Source organism: Hydractinia symbiolongicarpus, chromosome 5 (assembly GCF_029227915.1).
Source record: "Hydractinia symbiolongicarpus strain clone_291-10 chromosome 5, HSymV2.1, whole genome shotgun sequence".
Lineage (NCBI taxonomy): Eukaryota > Metazoa > Cnidaria > Hydrozoa > Anthoathecata > Hydractiniidae > Hydractinia > Hydractinia symbiolongicarpus.
In genome coordinates, this window is record NC_079879.1 from 6,800,564 (window position 1) to 6,822,900 (window position 22,337).

The window sequence follows — 22,337 nt, forward strand, 5'->3', positions numbered from 1 at the left end:
ACGTACGATGTCTGACGAAAAGGCGAAGAAGCTTAGCAAGTTATTCTACCAGCCAGTGCATCTCTGAAGCGGACGAAAGGCGATAAAACTTCTAGCTGCAGAAAGCAAGTTGTTGCGAAACAAAGTCACACACTAGCTTTTGCGCCAGCTACCTTGCCTTGAGCATAGTCTTGCATCAACCGAGATTCAGACCAAATTCTCGGCGATTAAAGAGACCCCGATAAAAACAGTAGAATGCAACAATTCTAGCAAGGAGAAGCTCAAGATTCTGTTCAAGGAGCAGCAAATTATCGTAACTACTGTCAGTAAGCTGATCTCTACAATAATACCTCTAGTTACAGGTGGAAGTGGAGCAGCGGGTGCCGTGAGCAATAAGTTCTTAACGCGCCGATGTTGTTCTGGGAGGTGTAACGTTAGCGATGGGAGTCAGCAAAGCGATCTGAGGAATTGCCCGTTTCGAAAGAAAGCCTAGAATAAACTCGCTTGTTCATGAAAAATAATTTGTATATTATTTAATAACAATGACTAAACAAATGAGTGGTAATATTTTTAAAGGATGATTTTTGGTGGCAATAATACGAATGAAAACCAAACTTTACCAAAGTGTAACTTTTTGGTTGCGATTGCTTAAATAGCGTACTGTAGTTTTACATTTCTAACCACAACAGAATATGATGAGGCTTTAGATTAATTTGAAAGTATATTTTTTCATTGTGAAAATTACAAAAAATCGTTCAGTATACAAAACTTTAACGTGCAAAAATATGCAAAATCTATCAATATCACGGACACCCAAAGTTTCACATACAAACCAAACCAAGTGTTCTGTCTATTTAAGTTTGCATATTATCGGTTACATTTTATTGTGGCTGTCGCAATGCAATATAAAAAGCGTAAGGGATTCTCTCAGCTGTTTTCTCAGTTTGAAACACTCTTTGTTTTACAAATACGTAAAAGAAATTATGACACCAATAAAAAAAATACAACATATATTCTAACAATATTCCGCAATCTCGTGGTTAGTGCATCCTGTATCTCTATCGCAACATTCGTGGATTATATTATGCGCAGCACGACGGTTTCGAGTGTTATGAACCAAGAATTTGCTAGCTTCCTTTGCAGATAACACCACTAAAATAAAAGTATAACATTAAGTTAATAGAGCTACTGCTTAACGCCATGCCTAAAGTAACTTATTTATATCATACTGATAGACACGCCTACCTGTATCTCGACGCTGCCTTAATTGTTCGTTACATACAAACTGGATTCGATTTGACAAAACTGCACCACAAGTTTTTAAACTTTTTTGAATCTTCTGAGAACATGAGATGTCAAATAGGAGAATTACAACAACCCAAATTTTTAGATACATCATCTATGAAGAAAAAAAAGTTAGCTAAGCCGTAAACTAGAAATGTTGTTCTGCAAATGATGTATCGTCTCCCATTTTTTGACACTGCATTTACTTTAATTGGATACTAATGCATCACAAACCTTTTCGTCTTCTTGTCTTCCTTGCAACACAAAAACTAATTTTTTTAGATCAACAACTGCTTGGTATATGTTCTTGAATGTTTTTTATCAACCTGATTCCCACGATTTATTTACAGGTTTCAATCAAATAGAAAAAAATAATCTTAAACGTTTAAGAATTTTTATAATCTCTAACTCTATAGCGCCCAACAGTTCAAATGAAATTCTACTTAAAAAACAAATAACTTAGTTATGTCCCAAGCTGTTAGAAATATACATAGATAATCTTGCATTTTCTGAGTCCACAAAAAATCTACGTTTTCATAATCATATGCATAAATTGCGTTACCAAGAAGACAGGTTAAGGGTTAAAAAAATGCCAAATGGTAACCAAGACTTCAGGAAACCGTCAAAAATCTCTAACTCTTTAGCACCCTACAGTTCAAATGAAATTCTACTTAAAAAACAAATGGCTTAGTTATGTTCCAAGCTGTGAGAAATAAACCCAGATAAACATGCATTTTCTGAGCCATTAAATCCATGTTTTCATATGCATAATTTACGTTACCGAGAAAACAGATTAAGGGTTAAAAAATGCAAAATGGTAACTGAAATGGTAACTGTCAAGTAGTTTTAATATAACTAAAATTGCCAACCGACCCTTGACTTTTTTGTAGCTGATTTTGTAAGTCAGACCAGAAAATATTTGTAGAAATTTTAAGCAGGTAGTATGCCACGCCCATTTTTAAAAGCTATATCTTATAATGTTCGAATTAATTAATATGTCAATAACTTTTTCATTAAAATTCTACATGTCAAACACATAAGTTGAAAATAGTTTAAATACATTACGCCCATACTGCAAACACTCATTATCTCCCACAAGGCGTTAATGTTTTCTTAACGGCTGTTGGTTTTTGACTTTAGTAACCTACACGAAAGTCGAGCTAATTGGCGGTGGAAAGGTTTTTAATTACTGAGGAAAGAAACAACAACTTTAATCATCTTAAATATCATATTGGACACCAAATATAACTAAAAATGACAGAAAAGTTAACCACATATATTGAAAATCAATGATTTATTCGACATAAGTACTTCTTACATTGTTTTCAACTTTTCTAATAAAATAAACTATAAACCTTTTGAACTAGCTAGCTAGCTATATCTTCCGAAGTTTAGCAAAGAAGTCTATTGGAATTTTAATCAACAGCAATGGCTTTAAAAGCTCCTCGTTTTGTCTCTGTACCCTCGTCAAAACAAACTTGCGATTTTCTATTTAATATATTTTACAGACCGTAGCTTACTTTGCCGCCAGAAAGAATAAGGAAACTTTTCCCTTTTTTTGAAAATAAAAGTAAAAAAGTAGCTAATTAACCATAAAAAAATAATTATTCATAAACAGGTTGTCTAGACGTCTATATGTTCCTAAAGTGTGTATAATTTCTTGCACCTTGACCTTTTAAGTGGGATGTTTATTGCATTCATTCTCCGGAAATTGCGGGGATTGAGCTTATTGAGTCGTTTCGAAGCCCCTTTAGAGTTACCGTCACTCACTTTTTCAATTTTAGTGTTTCGTTTTTTGAGGTATTTGTGGGCTTTGCGTCATGTAAATTTTTTTTGATCCAACAAGAACGAGTTAATATATTAATTAATAGCAACCTACACGAGTGGACCTGCACCACTGTGTTACTTTTGCCAATAAAAACTACCGTGGAGAAGTCGTTCTTACGTAACGACTGATTGAGATAGAAGCCCATTAATAAGGTGTTCTCGTTGTAGATATACAGAAATCAAAAACGTTCAAACAAGAAACAGTGCAACCTGCAACTTGCAGCAGACATCATTAGTGTATTTTCCTACATTTGTATTAAAATTTTTCTTTAGTTATTATTTCCTATTTTCACGAATGATTGCCACCAATACGACCGTATCATAAAGAAATATTACTTTTATTGATATATAAACCAGTCGCGAAAGGGTTAAAATATTAGCTAATTTACGCGAACATAATGAATTATCATTTTATGTATATTCTGTTATTTTATTTCTCCTTATCTCATTTAATCCTTTAGCAGAGCAGTTAAGCCGCCTTGCTAAAATTTTAGATCTAAATATTAAAAGTTTTAACAATAAAGATTAACGACATTCATGACATTTTTGTAGTGAAAGTGTATATTATCTTTAAAATTTGTTATTACATCAGCAGTAACAGAATTTCAAAAGCATTAACTGGCTGCTTCTCCCATTGACTTCAGGGCATGAGTCATAATAAACTCAACAAGCTTCAGCAATCTCGTGTTGGCTGCAACCTTCAAGGCAACATTCTTCATGCAAACTACGTCGATTTCTGATCTTATGCACCAAGAACGCATTAGCTTGTTTTTCAGGTAACACAGCTAAAAAAATGTTAAGAAACTATATTACCCTAAAAAAAAAATACAGCTGACTGGGAGGGCTGTGTTATGGCCGTTACCATAGTGACACTATTTGTATCCTTGACTGTTTTGACATCAGTTAAACAATCTCTGATTATAGCCATCGTAAATTCTCTTGATTTAGCCCAAAAACATGATAGATAATTAAAGTGTCAAGTTTAGAATATAAGAACGTTTACATATCCGTTTCTGATCATCCTACCTGTATCTCGTCGTTTTCTCTTTAAGTGACATATCTGTTTGTACTTCAGCAATAACGATCGACCGCAAATAATCCTTCTAGCTGCAGTCATCTCAGGATATGAGATGCACAATAAGAGAATTACTACAACGCAAACTTTAAGATACACATCTATTGAGAAGTAAACAAATAAAATTAGAAAAATGTTACTCATTGGATACTTATTAAACACAAAAATCAGTCAAACCCACCGTCTATACTTCACGTGTTTGCAACACCCAAACGAATCTTCTAAAGCATTAAAAGTCATGTATATCATTATGTGATCATTTCCATCAACCTTTTGCCCATGCTTTTCCTGTTAGTTTTTAGGCAATGCGTAAAAAATGTTTGGGCATGAACTTACCGATTGAAACTGAGATGACAGAAACTAAAATATGCACAGTAATCGTGAAGAACTTTCTAACCTACTTAATCTGCTCTCAAAAATGATAACACTCAACAATTTTTCTACTAAAAATAAAGTTCACGATATGTCAAATGATGCACGAAAGCTGTTTCTCATTACTATACTTCCTAGAAATTTTTTTACTAATCTACAGAATAAAATGTATTTTTTGAAAGCTTGATAACTTTAAACATATTAATAGATTTTCTGACCTTTTCTAACATGATACCATTTCACCCCTTTTTACGCTGGCTACATAGTGTTATTAAACACTATGTATATCAACGCCACACAACCTTATTATACATTATATGGCGGCAACTTCTTAAAAATAATTTGAGCATCAGTAAATGTTATCAGAAGTTTCAGGAAGAATTTGATTTTTCGCCGCCCTAAATAATTTGCAACAGTCTATAGAAAAACAAACCGAACGACACCATATAACATAGAAGAAGATGTAATAGAGGGAGTATAAGTAAGCCATAACATGACATCAACAAGACAATAATAATTGACGTAACTGATTATTTTGGTTTAAAGAAATAAGGGAAAATACAACACGAATTAATCAAATACTCGATTCTCCTCTTTTCTTGTAATTGATTGGTATGAAGCGCGATCTTAAAATGCAGACTGGCAAAACAAGAAGCGGAGTTTAATTAACGCAAACATAAGCTCGTTACGGCAAATTAATTAGGGTCTCACAAATAAATAGGCGCACTTCACATTGATATACTTGTTGTGATGGGATTGTTGTAGATAATAATAATCAAAATGTATTATTGGTTAACCTGCTCGGGAATGGGATATCTATACATCTTTGGCAATCTGAGACGATCAGGAATATGAATGCGTAAATTGTTATAAAAAACCTTGAACGTTTGCCAAAATCCCATATAAAGCGGACTCCTTCACTGTGCTTTAGTGATTATATGATATGGTCTAATTGCTAATTTTATATATATCTTACAATATGCAATGAGTTTTACTTTTAATTCAAGAGCTTTTAACAAAGTTAGACATTGAATTCTTCTCCCTGGCTATAAGAAAAGAATCTTTATTTAACAGATTGTCCAAGTTAGCATGCCAATATTTTTAACCGTACAACTTCTAGCTACCTGTGATGGAGTTCGAAAGTACATTTTTTACATTCTTCTTCGCTAATGTCTTTACAATCAGTACATACGTTAAAACATTTTAATTAATCTTTCATTGATTCCATTAAAGGTGATTACCCTGCTATGAACACTCCATGCAACACATCCCATCACCAATACGCCAGCACACAAAATTAATCCATTTAAAACATAATATGGAAGTTTATATGCGTGTTCTGTTCCTGGAAGAAAAACATCTTTATACTTCAAGACAGAGTGATGGTAATCAGGGTCCATTTTCTGTAAAATTTCAATCGCTGCTCTTTGTCCTGATTGTATTGCGCCATCAATAAGTCCGCGCCATATAGTCGCTGATTCGGTACCGGCAAAGTGAACGCTAAAAATAGGAAATAGGACTCGAAATAACACAAACTTTGTTGGGACAAAAACTTGTTGTTGCTGATAAAAAAGTAAAAATTTGAAAAAAATGAGTTTTTAATTCGTAAAAACATCAGTTTTTATTTTACACAAAGCAGATAAGCACTTGTCGGTCTAAAATAAAAACAACATTTTCGGATTAAACATTATTACTATTATAAAAGTTATTGATTAGTAAAATAGAATGAAAACCGAGCATAATTTAAATCAAAATAACATACTTATAAAAAGGCTTTCTCAACCAGACATCGCCATATAAAGAGATCGCACCTGGTGCAGAAAAATCCACAGGACAACCGCCGTTGTATGGTTCTTTTTCCCAGTTCTATAACCCAAATAAGAAATTTGATATTCTAAAATAAACAGTGTCATTTTTTATCAAAGTATTGAAGGTGACCTAGTTGAAAGACACTCTTAGTAAAATCATTAATTCTTCTTCTTAACTGCTTAATTTGATAATTACCGTTTTTTTGGGACCTACAGGGTCCTACTCGCATCTTTTAACTGGCCTCCGGGCTGTTTTGAGAGGTCCCCTGCTGGTTGTGACAGTTTATTAATACTTTCTTGTATTTATTCAGTTTAATTTTTGTAAACTTTCATTCCCAGAAAAGATTATCTGTATCTGTATCTTTTGCTCACCGTTTTGTGTAAAGTCATTCTCGCCAATCTTTCTTATATTTTTTTGATGTTATTTACATGACTGTATTATTAATACGTCGGCGTTCGCGTCAGCAATTGCCGAGTGTTGACGTAAATTAGAAAGGATTTTTCTAAGGATGAGACTAGGCGGTTGACGGTTAAAGATGGCGGACGTCTCCAATGCCGATTGATCGGAACAAAGTAAATGATCCGTCATGCAAGTTTCAATTAAGTGTCAAAACGCGAAGAATTAATTGAAGTAACGACGAAACATCATTTTCACAGTTTATTGGATAAAAATGATTAAAAGAGGTCATAAGCAACCATCGTCATCGAATTCAAGAATTGATAGTGTTGAGCAGAGTCAAGAGACTTTTCCGTGTATGAAATGTCACCGAAAGTTTAAAACATATAGAGGTTTGGTACAGCACTTGAAGTATTGTAAAGTGTTGACACAGAACATTGCACAAACACAACAGGATACAAATCAACAAAGTAACGTTCCCGAAGACGCAACTTCATCTCAACATCATTTTGCTGATGCTCCAGAGAAGTTTTATTGGAGTAATGTGAAGTGAAGCAGTCAATGACATCGAGGAATGTTACAGCAGAATTGTTTATTGGAAACGAAACTTGTTTATGCTGCCTAATGGAAACGCAGGTAAATCCTACATACGTGAGACCACAAGATTGCTCAATGCGTGGATTGAAAACACACCTTTAAGAGCTATAGCATTAAAAGCTATACATATCATGCCTGCTCTGCTGCTGCAAAAACCATCACAAGCATCGAAATCTAAGGAGCACGTAGAAGCATTAAACAGACGTCTAACACAATGGTTTAAAGGAGATTTTATGAGCTTAATGGATGAGGCACAGACGATTCAAAGCCGACTACCTAAAGTAATAAAAAAGCAAGATATTGCAGTTATTTCAAGGAAGTTCCGGAACCATATGCAAAAAGGAGATGTTCATAAAGCGATTAATGTGGTGACGAACAATATGTCTGGAGGAATACTTCCTTTGAATGACGAAACTCTTGAAATGCTAAGACAAAAGCATCCTGAAGGAAGTGAATCATACGAAGACACGCTGATACAAGGTCCGATCAAATCAGTTAATGCCGTTGTATATGACGTCATTGACGAAGACATGATAATGCGAGCAGCGAAGACAACAAAAGGCGGCTCCGGACCATCTGGAATGGATGCGAATGGATGGATCAAAATCATAGCGTCTAGAGTTTATGGCGACACTGGAACAGATTTACGGAAAGCGATAGCTAAGTTTGCAAGAAGACTTTGCCATGAAGAAGTAAACGATAATTCTTTAGAGGCGTTTTTAGGATGTCGTCTTGTGCCTTTAGACAAGAACCCTGGTCTTAGACCTATCGGAGTAGGAGAGGTTTCAAGACGCATTATTGGAAAAGCCGTGATGTACGCATCAAAGAATGATGTTATTGAATCTTGTTCAAAAATTCAAATGTGCTCCGGTCATGAATCTGGGTGCGAAGCTGCTATACATGCAATGAAAGATGCATACTCTAGTGAAGAAGCCGAATGTGTCTTATTAGTTGATGCTGCAAATGCCTTCAATAGCTTGAACCGTAGTGCAACACTTCATAATACCAAGATCATTTGCCCGATTCTAGCAACATACATCAACAACTGCTACATAAAGCCTGCGAGACTTTTTGTGATTGGTGGAACTGAACTGAGTTCAAGAGAAGGTACCACTCAAGGCGACCCGTTGGGGATGGCCATTTACGCAATAGGACTCACACCATTACTTGATAGAATGAAAAACATTACTGATATTGATATGAAATTGGTAGCTTTTGCTGATGACTTAACAGCTGTTGGAAATTTTTCCACCATTCGGAAATGGTGGGACGAGCTCATTGTGGAAGGCCCAAAATTTGGTTACCAACCACAGCCAAAGAAATCATGGCTTATTGTGAAAGATAAGAACATTGAAGGAGCAAAAACACACTTCAAAGAAACAAATATCCAAATTACATGTACAGGAGAACGACATCTCGGAGCAGTTATTGGCAGTGAGACTTTTCGAAAAGAGTACGTTGAAGACATTGTCGCGAAATGGGTGAAAGAAATCACACTAATTTCAGAAATAGCTGTTATCGAACCACAAGCAGCTTACACATGCTATGTTAGTGGATATCAACATCGCTTCACATACTATTTACGGACCATCCCAGAAATATCATCATTACTGCGACCAGTGGAAAGTGTAATAAGACACCAACTGTTGCCGGCTATTACTGGTGGTCATATTGTAAACGATGTAGAGAGGGAGCTAATGTCTTTGCCACCACGTCTCGGGGGTCTAGGAATAAAAATCCTTGAGAATGTTTCTGACACAGAATACGAGAATTCTCGGAAAATGACGACGGAGCTCGTAAATATTCTTCTCAGACAAAATGAAAATGCGAACGAGATCAGCAAAACGAAAAGCCAAATAAAGTCTGAGAGAAATAAAAGCCATCAAAACATTCTGCAAGGACTATTGTCACAAATGGATGAAAGTGCTAAGAGGCAGAACGAAGCAAATCAGGAAATAGGTGCGTCAAAATGGTTGACGACTCTGCCAATAAAAGAGAGTGGTTACTACCTCACAAAGGAGCAGTTTTTCGACGCATTGAGAATTCGATATAACTGGGAATTACCCAGGTTACCATTTGAATGTGCATGTGGCTCAAAGTTTGATCTTGCTCATGCGTTATCCTGCAAAAAGGGTGGGTTTGTCACACAACGTCATAACGAAGGTCGTGATATAACTGCTCAGCTTTTGAAAGAAGTGTGTAAAGACGTACGAATTGAACCGATGCTTGCTCCACTACAAAACGAACGCTTTGACCAGAAAAGTGCGATCACATCCAATGAAGCTCGATTAGATGTTAGCGCACTTGGTTTCTGGATTCCTGGCCAACGGGTATTCTGCGATGCCAGGGTCTTTGACCTTAACGCCCAGAGGTATAGGAACACAGAAATCAAACGTTGCTATGAAAGAAATGAGCAAGAAAAGAAAAGGTTATACAACGAAAGGGTTTTGCAGGTTGAAAATGGTTCTTTTACACCTTTGGTGTTTTCTACACACGGTGGGTTAGGAAGAGAATGCAAGAGATTCTATCAACATCTTGCTGAGTTGATAGCAGATAAACGTGGTATACCAACGTCTATCGCTACGACGTTTGTCAGAACGAAAATTTGCTTTTCGTTACTCCGATCGACATTGCTATGCCTGCGTGGATCAAGATCATTGCGGCGGGATGTTAACATATCTGATATCGACATGTCTTTGACCAACACACTATCGGAAATAAGGGAATTCCGATAGCCGAAATAGTATTATATATATATTATATATTTTGAGCGGCGGTCTCTCGCTATAGAAATAGACCAAAACAAAATTATATAAAATAACGTATGTTTGAATTTTCAAGGTATCAAGCCGAATAAACGGATGATACTATGTAATTTTATAATTTCTAAATATAATATAGTCAATTTTAAAAAAATTAGAAAGGATTGTGGCGCAAACATTACGTAGTATAATACTGTATAGACTAATTTTTACGAAGAGCAGCCTTTTTTGCCAAAAAGCCATAAGTTCGCAGCACAGTTAAAAATAATGACAAAAATAAATACGACACGACAAACCTGTACAACTAAATCCATCGGTGTTTCGGCGTCAGGTCCAAAAAATAAAACCAACGATCTAAGAATGCCTTCCTCTAACTCAGCCTAAAGAATACGTAAAAAGCACACTGAAAAATGTGTTCAATTACCATCGATTTTTTGTAATTTTTAAAATTGTGGTAAAGAGTTTGTGGCCAAAAAATATTGTCTTTTTTTTTGACCGCTTTTTTTATCACTTGCAGTATCGAAAGATTAAAACAAATAGTTGCGTGATTAAGATAAAGTACTAGTCTTAAGTATTATTTAAATCTTTGCATATTAAAACAATAGTAAGCAGACTTCTAAATACAACAAATATATAATATATATAAAGATTTTCTATTTTCTTATTCCAATTTTCTAAGGTCTGTACAAAAAATTTTTTTTTGGGCAGTTTGAAATATAAATTTTGAAACGTTTATTACATGCGTTTTAAAGTTAAACCCTAATAAACTTTAATCTGCAATCATTCTTACTGCCTAAAAGTTACCCTGCAAATTAAACTCACAGCTGTTCTATCACCAAATGATCCTTCAATAAAACCAAGGATTGCCGGGCTTCCTAAGGTAGTGGTTGCATCAAATGTTATATGTACTGGATGTGGTGTTTCCATCTCATAAAAAGGCCAGTGGAACGTTAACCCAGACAAGCCATGATCAACCCAAAATCTTCTTTCGTAGGTAGCAACAAACTTAATAAGATGACCAGGGTGCTGATGTTCAATAAATTTTGAGTGATAACACGGTAGTGGAGGAGAGAATTCAATTTTAGCTATATCGAATATAGATGAAAACTATGAAACCAAAGTGGGCTTAAACCGGTTTGAGTCCTTTAGGTCCGCGGTGTATTCCTAAAACTTAATATGAGTTTTTTGGGCAGTATTTTAGCCGGATCTTTATGCTTTCGATCAATGGAACACAAAAAATACGGCTTCAAAACTGCCACCCCCTAAATAAAAATTCAACTAACACCATGCTGCAGCTTGGAAATCTACTTCGTTTAATTTCCACATTGCTCAAAAAACTAAATTTACAAAATCAGACTGTTGCTACAAAAGCTGATCTTGTTTCAAACAAACATCCAGGAATTTAGAGGAAAAGTATCGATGACAAGATGTTATACCAATAGTTAAATAGGAGATTAACTGTCAAGGATCTGTTCTATAAACTTACATCGAAGGTGTGGTGGAATAGTTAGGATAACATACTTCGAAGCAAACGTTTGCCCATCTAGGGTTCCAATTCGACATATACCTTCTTCAGACTAAAAGAGAAATTCCCATTAATTTTCGTAGTACCAGTTGGTATTTTTAAAACCAACCAATTATACATATTTTGACATAAAATCACATCTCTGGCATCAACATGCTTTACACCCAGTACTATTTGTGACTAAAACTGTGCGAGACAAAAAAACTTTCGAAACATTTAAATTCAGGCATATAAATACGAAGCCTAAATATGGGAGAATTTCATCTTGTTATAGTTGAGACTATAAAACAAAGTTTTTCGTTAAAAGGTAATGAAAGAAGGTTTTACCATGTCAATCTTGGTGACAGGTGTATTGGTCAGTATGTTTTCGTGTCTAATACAATCAGCAAGTCTGTCTACCAATTGAAACATACCACCCTTTAAAAAAGTAACATCAATCAATTTGGACGTTTGAATGTCGATTAAACGTTTGTAGGAAAACAGCAGAGCTCAAGCAAATTCAAAGTTACTGACGTTAGGATTTTTTTAATACTTTCCACTTTGTTTCTGTAAACTTTATAATAAATCTATATTTTTTCACAGGTCAAAAATTATGAGAACAGAAAAATATTGAGGATTTCTGGCCAATATTTTCTAATTTATGCTGATTAATGACAACTCAAAAACTTTCAACATATGCTGAGGAAAAAAACTTTTTCAAAAACTTAACTTGAAGAACACATAATGTTTAACTCCTACGTTAAGCATCATCCAAAAGGAAATTTTATGTTTGGCATGGATTTAGGAAATAATGTGAAATCATTACCATCTACACTGTGTAAAGCATGTTTGTTTTACTTAAGGTTAAATACTTGTCTACCTGACTTAAAATAAAACTCACGAAAAATTTTACATCAAAAGATCCTCATTATAATGTAATTACATGTGGCACACTAAGATTAAATGCAAAACCAAAATTTAAAGGTATACCTTCACTTTATATTCTTGTGCATTTCCTTCAAAAGTATCGTCCAGCATTGATGCACATCCTCCACCGCATTTGAAGTACATCAACACATAAAGAAACGACACTTGGCGTGGATGCAGCCCAAACACACTTAATACACTAAGGTCCAACAATTTTCGACAGGCTGTATGAAATAAAGCAAAAATTTGCATATATCTTTGTATAACAAAACTGGCTTACTCTAAAATGGTTTTTATTTCCACTACTGTGAAGTATTATATAGGTGAATATTTATCATATCATAGCATTCTCTGTTGAGAATGAAATACGGATGTGCTATGATAAATATTCACCTATACGATACACACCATCCGGATAAACTATCTGAGTTCATCACTAACATATTGCCGCACGTAGTGTAGTGGGTTCGTTTGCGGCTTCCAGTTCTGGGGGACCGCGAATCGAATACCGCTCACTGCTTGGCAGTATGTTAGTGATGAACAAAGTAGTTCTTCTTCAATGTGAAGTATTACTTGCAAAATTTCACTGATTAAATTTTTTATGTGAATAGTTATGCTCACATTACTGTGGAAAGTTTATCATTTCTTGAACACGATAGTTTAGTAGGCGACGTTTCGGGAGATCCTTCTCCCATGATCGGGCAAAGTAAAATTGTGTTGAGTATGTATTTATATAATTGCAGAGGATCGAAATTCATAAAAATTAACCAATCAGAAACGAGCTGATAATTACAGTTAATTACGGTAATTAACATTTTTTTTTATGCTCATAGTTATGCTCATAGCTATAATTTTTCTAGAATTCCTGTTTCCCGTCGGATTGTTGTTATCAAAGAAACAAATGGCAACAGGGATCAAAATAAAACACTGATCACAAACCCTGTGTAAAAAACAACCAATTCTTTGCAGTCTCCATCGTCATGGAGTCCCATTCTCTTGCTGATGGATGAGACATGGGGTCCTCAATTGATATCATTTGTGCCAAATCATCAAACTATACCAAAAACAAAATTAATGAGTAATGAAGTAAGTTCTTGGGGGAAATTATTAATATTAAGAGCATATATTAACCTTTTTAAAGCCTCTAACCAAATCATAAATGTGCGGCAAGGCATCCAACGTGACATCGAGCAAATCATTTGTGTAAAATTTTTTTCCTTTGTCTAAAATATTCATTGTTTTGCCATCTGTGTATTGTTTATATGTTTCTAAACCATGTTCTTCCAATAAACGCACAACATTCTTCTGAGTGCTAAAATGTTTAATACTCACATTCAATACAAGTTCTATTTATGTCATTTTTAGATAAAGATGATGTGTTACACAATAAAAATGCCGAGTTGGTCTGGGTGACATTCAAGTTGGATTATACTTTAGTAATGGATATAAAAAATCGACCTTTTCTGTATGATTAGTGCAATTCTTTAAAGTATGTACTGAAATAACAGGTTTACTATTATTTAATTTTTCAAAAAAGTACAATTCTCTTACAGACTAGAGGAAGCTGCTAAATAAAATAATGCAATAAGAGTTTAGGTATATGAACAGGACATTACTTAAAGTCATCAAAATAATTAAATGCGTTTTAACACTTCGTCTACCTAAATGGAAATTTTAATGGCACTTACAGGTAATCACTAACCTATTAGTGCCTGCTAACATTTTTAACAGGTGTATCTTCGCAGATATTATTTTGAATATAAATAAGTTTTGACTACAGAATAATTATACAGTAGCAAATAATTAAACTTTTTTTCGTAAAAAACTTGTACCCAGGGCACGCGCTTTATGTTTCATTCATGATAAGAACCATCTTTCAATGACGTACAAGTCACATTGTATATTCAGCGCTAAATAATTTTTCTTTTTCTGCCAAACTATTTAGAATGATTATCCTTCTTCTAGACAAAAGCCATATGATTAGAAGGATAAGAATAACACCACAAGGCTTTGGGGACTATATACTTCAAGATTCCAACAAATATTTTAAAATTGCACAAAAAAATTTGTGCTAAAATTATTTTCCTACAAAGTCCTTCCAAAGTCAAGTCCAATTCAGTGGCAAAGAGATTTTTACATCCTTATGCTGGGAACATTATTTTAGGAATCTGCAAGAACTTCATGGCTCAACTCGCAAAGGCCATTTATAACCAACCTTGCAAACCATTGACCACCAAGATCGAAACTTTCAGTTCCATTTGCCGTAGACAGCTTTTTACCAAGTACTCGACCACCACATCTGCCTAAAACAATCACAAAGTTTCTACCAGTGTAGTGTTGACTTTACTATTTCAGCAAACATTATAAAAGGGAGCTTAGTTATCAAGCAGTTTGTAAAAACACAAAAGGTGAAAGCTCCTTTCCAAATATTCACATTTAAGGAAAATCAGAATTAATTATGCTGCATAAATTATGATGTCATTAATTTATGGAGGATAGTTAAATCTGAAATCTGAATTAAAAATTCTTTAAATGTAAATATGTGAGAACGAAAAAAGCTTTTTAAAAATTTAAAAACTTAGGGTGAGGTAGGGGATAAGGGTGCAAATGGGCCTACAGGCAGTTACTCTACTCTTGCTTAGGTAAGGTAATAAAACTTGACATACTTTCAGAAAGTATTAATATAAACATAGATGTCCAAAATATATTTTTGAAATAATTTTAAATTGTTTAAGCAATACTAATGCCGCAGCCTTATCTTTTGCCAGACTTACTGACTGGACTACAAAAAGTTGATTTCTTGTAATAAAAAAAAATCTTGATTATGCCATTGGGATAGAAAATGACATCATATTTGTGGGAAAATTCAATATTTTAACGATAAAAGTAACAAGATCGCGGTAGTTAAATTAAGGTTACTGTAACACTTGATGAGTAGTCTCAGAAAACCCCTATAATTTATCAATACTTTTATCTTTTTTTTGTTTGTTTCTGAATGGTGAAGGGTCTCCTTAAGACACAAGAGAGGAGTTGAACGTCCTCCACCATACCTTAGTTTAAAGGAGCGATTGTGGAAGTCCCATGAAATGCCACATAGTGATGGTGTCACTTTAAAAAACACCCAGTCCGGTCTGTGAACGGTTGGCGCTAGGAAGGGCATCCAGCTGTAAAACAATGCAAAAACTCTTTATTAATGGCCGTAAGAATAGTTGATCAGACAAACTGCGTAAACGGGGCTGGAACTCTAAGGACTGAAGGTGTCGCGCACGGTAGGACAGATGTCAGGTGTGAGCATCGTCAGACCGTTACCCAGCTATCACATCACAAGGTAGATAACACTAGGTTGAGGATAGCTAGTGTAAATGTTGGTACTCTGAGAGGTAGAGCAGGTGAAGTAGTTGAAATGTTAGAACGTAGATCAGTTGATATGTGTTGTGTGCAGGAAGTCAGGTGGAGAGGAGCTTCAGTGAGATTTGTGGAAGGTAGGAGGGCAAGGTATAAGCTTTTTTGGATTGGTAATAGTGATGGATATGGAGGAGTTGGCATATTCGTTGCAGAGAAGTGAGTAGAAAAAGTAATAGATGTTATGCGTGGTAATAGTCGTATTATAGTGATAAAGTTTTTGATAGGTAATAGGATTGTCACTTTTCTGTCAGTTTATGCTCCACAGTGTGGACTCAGTGAGGAAGATAAAGATAAGTTTTATGATGAGTTAATAGCAGTCACATCAAAGTTTGGAGACACTGAACTTGTCATGGTGGGCGGCGACTTTAATGGTCATGTTGGGAAGTCATCTGAAGGTTATAGAGGTGTGCATGGAGGCTATGGATTTGGGAGCAGAAATAAGGAAGGGGAGAGATTGCTTGAGTTTGGAATGGCAACGGACATGGTGGTTTGCAACACATCATTCAGTAAGAGACAGAGTAGGCTGATAACATATGAGTCAGGTGGTTGTAAGACACAGATAGATTACTTCCTGGTTAGAAAGTTAGACAAGAAAGTGGTGAAGGACGTGAAAGTTATATCAGGGGAAGAGTGTGATTCCCAGCATAGGTTGCTGGTTTGTGATATTATCTTGAAGAGTGTTAAAGAAGCCAAGGGAAAGTACAGGCCCCGTCGAAAAGTCTGGAAGCTGAAGGAAGAGATTGTAGCAAGACAATTTAGTTCAAAAGTTCAGCAGTTAGCCTACAATAGTCAATGTGATAGTGATAATGTTGAAAGTACTTGGACTACTTTGAAGAATTGTCTTCTAGAAGCTTCTGATGATACCTGTGGGTGGACGAAAGGACCAGCTAGACATAGACAGACCTGATGGTGGAATAATGAGGTTGACCAGTGTATAAAGGAAAAGAGGAAACTTTGGAAAGAGTGGAAGTCAGGTGGTAGTAAAAATATTTACTTAGAAGCTAAGTGTCGCGCTCGTACAGCAGTGTATAAGGCAAAATCAGAAGCAGAGAGAAACAGATTTGCAGATGTGTTAAGAAGGGAAGACCAGCGCAATGAGGTATTCAAGATAGCAAAGCAAATGAAGAAGACTAATCAAGATGTTGTAGGTGAGAAGTGTATACGTAATGATGAAGGTGTTTTGGCTAGCACAGAGGAGGAGAAAAGGGTAGCTTGGAAGAATCATTATCAGAGGTTGCTTAACACTGAGTTTGATTGGGACGAGGATAATTTGTCTGATGATGATGTTGTAGAAGGGACAGCTATTCAGACCAAGACAGAATGGGTAGTAGAGGCTATTAGGAAATTGAAGATTGGCAAGGCTGCAGGAGTACCAGGTATTGTTGCAGAGATGGTAAAAGCATCTGGATATATTGGAGTTGAGCTTATTACAAGTCTTGCTAACCAGATTATAAAGGATGGTGCTATTCCGAGTGAGTGGCAGTCGAGTGTAATAGTGAATTGTTTCAAGGACAAGGGTGATGCATTAGAAAGGGGTAACTATAGAGGTTTGAAGTTGGTTGATCAAGTAATGAAAGTTATTGAAAGAGTGATTGATAAGTTACTTAGAGAAAGAATTGATATAGATAGATTGATATAGATGCATTAGAAAGGGGTAACTATAGAGGTTTGAAGTTGGTTGATCAAGTAATGAAAGTTATTGGAAGAGTGATTGATAAGTTACTTAGAGAAAGAATTGATATAGATGCATTAGAAAGGGGTAACTATAGAGGTTTGAAGTTGGTTGATCAAGTAATGAAAGTTATTGAAAGAGTGATTGATAAGTTACTTAGAGAAAGAATTGATATAGATAAGATGCAATTTGGTTTTGTTCCAGGGCGTGGCACTACAGTTGCAATATTTTCACTCAGACAGCTTCAGGAAAAGTATTTAGGAAAGAGAAAGAATCTCTATTTTGCCTTTGTAGATTTAGAGAAAGCTTTTGATAGAGTGCCACGTAAAGTTATTTGGTGGATTAACGATTCACTTAGTGATGAATTTAGTGTAAATGTTGGTGTACATCAGGGTTCTGTACTTAGTCCTTTGTTGTTTATTCTAGTCTTAGAAGCGCTGTCGATGGAGTTCAGAACAGGTTGTCCATGGGAGTTATTGTATGCAGATGATTTGGTTCTCATAGCAGAGTCGATGGAAGAATTAGTTAAAAAGTTTGAGAAGTGGAAGTAAGGACTACAAGAGAAAGGGCTAAAGGTAAACACAGCAAAGTGTAAAGTCATGATTAGTAGCATTGCAGCCACGTGTGACCTTGTAGTTGGAAAGTGGCCTTGTGGAGTTTGCAGGAAAGGGGTTGGTAGTAACTCAATTTTTTGTCAGACTTGCAAGCATTGGGTACATAAGAAGTGCAGTGGTATTAGTGGAAGGTTAAGAGCTGACATACAGTTTGAATGCAAGCGTTGCAAAGGTGATATTATAGAGAATGAAGTATTTCCAGCTTTAATGATGTACAACAGTGGCTCGTTAGAGATAGTTGAGAACTTCTGTTACTTAGGTGATATGTTGGGCAGTGAAGGGGGTGTTGGAAGAAGTGTTACTTGCAGGATAGGTTCTGCTTGGAAAAAGTTCAGAGAGTTACTTCCTTTGTTGACTAGTAGAGTCCTGTCAATTGAGGTAAAGGTAGGTTGTATGAGGCCTGTGTAAGAAGTGTTATGTTGTACAGTAGTGAGACATGGGCAGTGAAGCAGGAAGATCTTGACCGTTTAGAAAGGAATGATATGAGAATGGTAAGGTGGATGTGTAACACCAGTCTGAGAGACAGAAAGAGTTCAGATAAGCTAAGAAGCAGGCTAAGTCTCCGTAGAATTAAGGATGTTATCCAGATAAGAAGATTGAACTGGCTGGGGCACTTGGAAAGAATGGAGGAGGATAATTGGGTAAGAAAGTGTAGAGACTTGATAGTTCCTGGGGCAAAGCCCAGAGGCAGACCGAGAAAGACTTGGCAGGAGGTTATAAGGACAGACTTAGAGGAAGTTGAGTTTAGATCTAATACAGTCTAGATCAGATTGGAAGAGGGTCATTAATATACCCCGTCCAACCCATGCTAGCATGGAAAACGGACGTTAAGCCGAGAATGATGATGATGATGATGAATGCTAGATGAAAGACTTATTTGATGGTTTTATTTTCGTGAGATGTTAATTTTCCAAAAAGAAAATATAATTAAATAAACACACACCTTTTTTTTCACCGTACATTTTAAAATGGCTTCTTTTTCCGTAAGCGTGGTTGCAGACTTCTCGTTTTTGCACCATTATATTCAGCATAAATTAAATTCAAAAAGGTTCTCGGTTTTTTTTTAATAACATCGTTTTCAATGAGTCTATAGGAAGCTTTCGGAAGAAGAGATCACAAACGTAAAGGCTATAAGGATATAACACCTCTGAAAAGGCTTTTCTACAAAAAAGGGATGATTGAAATATTTTCATGGAATTTAAAATTTGCCATTCAAAGGAGAATTTCTTTTTCTATATATCATGAATTTTTTTGCAAAAAAACTCAAAGAAAAATTTGTTTCCTTTACAGTAACCCTAATGAATAAATATAAACAACAATGTAAAATTTATTTTAAAAATAAATCTTCAGGTCTAAATTGAATCAACAAAAACAGTTAAAACCATTTAAAAAATATCAACACACGTACGTAAGGTTCTAAGGACCTTAAAATAATATTTGTCAGCCAGAATTTTTTAGGATTTTCAGACTGAATAAAGTTAATTTGCTTCTACTGTCCCACAAAAAACAACTTAAAGGCAAACTCACCACAAAGAATTTTCTATAAGTTTAATGCCCTGAGTAAGGTTTGAGAACTGAGCACCACTGAATTAACTGTCAATGGGCAGATGTGAAAACATTTACATACACATTCAAAAATAAAGAAAAATGGGTGCGAAGATTGCAATCTAGAGCTTCCTATTGAAACATTGAATTCCCTTTTTTAACATACAAACTTCTTAATTGCAATAAGTGGGTCGGTCAAAACAAGAATGCATATAACATTCTTTCTTAATAGCAACTTTATCAAAATTTCTGATGAATACTGTATATAATGGTTGACACACATTCAGTACTTTCATTACTTCTCAAAAATTCTGTTTTTTTTTTTTTAAAAAAAAATTATTTACTGCTTATATATGATAGCAAATTAAGGTTACTGTAAAGGAAACAATTTTTTTTTTCCGTTTTTGAAAAAAATTCATCACATATAGAAAAAAAAATTATCTTTAGAATGACATACTTTATATTCCATAAAAATATTTGGAACATCCTTTTTTCTGGAAAGAGCCTTTTCAGAGGTGTTATATCGTTCACACCTATCAGAAAATATGTGCAAAATGAGTTGAGCATATTTTTAGTAAACATTATGCATGATATGGAGCTATCATATAAATATATGTATAATAATATTTTTTAAGATAGTTTATATTCACCATCGATATATATAATGTTGTTGCATAAAAAATCATCAAAAAAATCAAAATTAAGGAGTATGCATATGAGTTTTCTTTCGAACCCTGACTTCCGTCTGTTAATAATTCTGGATGCGTGCACGTATATTCAGCATAAAGAAAAAGTTCGCACTTCTATCATCTTTCTGCATACTCAGTTCATACATTTCCATAACACCTACAAAAATCTTTATAAACAAATATCTCGTTAGTAAATTTTCGCATACATGCTATTTCGTTTGTGGTCTCTTTTCCGAAAGCTTCCTATTGGGTCATTGAAAGTTTCGGTCATGGAAAGTTGAACAATTTATGCACAAAAAGTTCCTGGATTTTTTTGTATAAATTACTGATTAGCGAATTATGACGACAGAAAAAAATATGCATTTCTTTGAATGATTATATATAATTACAAATAATTTCATAACAGTTAGAAAAAAAACACGGGAACCTTTTTGAAGTTAATTTATGCTAAATATTATGGTGCAAAAACAAGAAGTCTGCAAGCATGCGTTTAACAAAAGAAGCCATTTTAAAATAAACGGTGAAAAAAAATGATGTGTGTTTATTTATTTTTTCTTTTTGGAAAATTAACATCTCACAAAAATAACACTATGAAAGAAGTCTTTCATCAAGCATTCAGAAACAAAAAAAAAATACAGAAAAATATAAAAGTATTGATAAATTATAAGGGTTTTACCGAGTCTACTCATCAAGTGATTTTTTTTATTTACAGTAACCTTAAATTTATGTATATAAGATCATATAAATATGAAATTTAATTTTTTCCAGGTATAGCAATCTACATTTTTGTCATTTTGTAAAATGTTCGAAATTCCCATGTTTAATTTTTTTGTTGCATAATATTTCTCAACCAGTTCATCATTATCATAGCAACAATTTTCGCTTGCTTTTTTGCGCATCTTTTCTCTAAATTTATGGCTACTTAAACTAAGAAATTATATAAATTTTATATTTATAATTACCTTATAGACAATGTAATTTGCTTTTATTATCAGTAAATACGTTTTTTAAAAATAACAGAATAATGAATACACGTCTGAACCATTACAGTATATATCCTTGAGCACCATCTTGGATTTTGATTTCCTTTATTATCCTGTTAACAAAGTTGAAATGCAATCTCTTCTTTTTTGTGATGATAAAAAACAAAATTTTAGCAATAAAAACAGAAAAAACCCATAACAACCTACCCTTGGCCTCCAACATCTTTATCTTCACATTTTCTGTATACTTTTGTAAAAAATTAGCAGCAGCAAGGCCACTAACACCAGCACCAATTATTATTACATCATCAATTGTGGTTGTTTGGGCCATAGCACCGATCAGCAATAATTATGCTACTAAAGAAATTAAACATACCCTATATGTAATGCTAGGCTAATACTAACATGGAGACGTTTGCCTACAGATTAACAAAGATTATTAAGCTACGTCATATTTATAACTGATAGCTACATAATCCAAAAGTTAATGCCATTTTTTTCTTAAAAGAGGATAACTAGCTACCTATCACTAGCTTTGTCAGCTTGTTACTAGCTCTAGCTAGATAGCTAGCTAGCTTATAGCGACCGTTAAAAAATATTATTTGGCACTTATAAAAGGAACATAATCTATTATTATTATGTTCCTTTTATGTTATGTCCTTTTATTTTCCCTTTATGTTTTATATTATCTCTTACGTATTATAGAACACATTGAGGCCAACTGACAACTATCACTTCTGGCCAAGCAAAAATCCCTTGTGGCATAGCTATACTTTCTGAATTTAGCCATTTAAAGCAGGGCGATAAGTTTTTTAAAAGACAATTATAAATTTTGACCTAACAATTGTAAAATTTTTTAGACAATATGATTTTATTTAGGTGTATATGCACGTTACT

General features: G+C 34.5%; 1 protein-coding gene across 2 annotated transcripts; it reads right to left on the reverse strand.

Annotated features, from left to right (window-relative positions):
- Nucleotides 1-4,087: 4,087 nt before the first annotated feature.
- Nucleotides 4,088-21,818, reverse strand: LOC130644454 (probable flavin-containing monoamine oxidase A). Of its 2 annotated transcripts, XM_057450072.1 has the most exons (11): nt 21,648-21,818; nt 14,748-14,835; nt 13,664-13,844; nt 13,472-13,586; nt 12,596-12,756; nt 11,954-12,043; nt 11,588-11,678; nt 10,924-11,186; nt 10,398-10,481; nt 6,300-6,403; nt 4,088-6,037 (listed from the first exon to the last, which is right to left on the reverse strand). In XM_057450072.1, the coding sequence occupies exons 1-11, from the start codon at nt 21,769-21,771 to the stop codon at nt 5,731-5,733; spliced, it is 1,608 nt and encodes a 535-aa protein (XP_057306055.1). In that variant the 5' UTR covers nt 21,772-21,818; the 3' UTR covers nt 4,088-5,730. The 2 variants fall into 2 exon arrangements, with proteins under 2 accessions (XP_057306055.1, XP_057306056.1); XM_057450073.1 differs by lacking the exon at nt 11,954-12,043.
- Between the last annotated feature and the right edge of the window lie 519 nt (nt 21,819-22,337).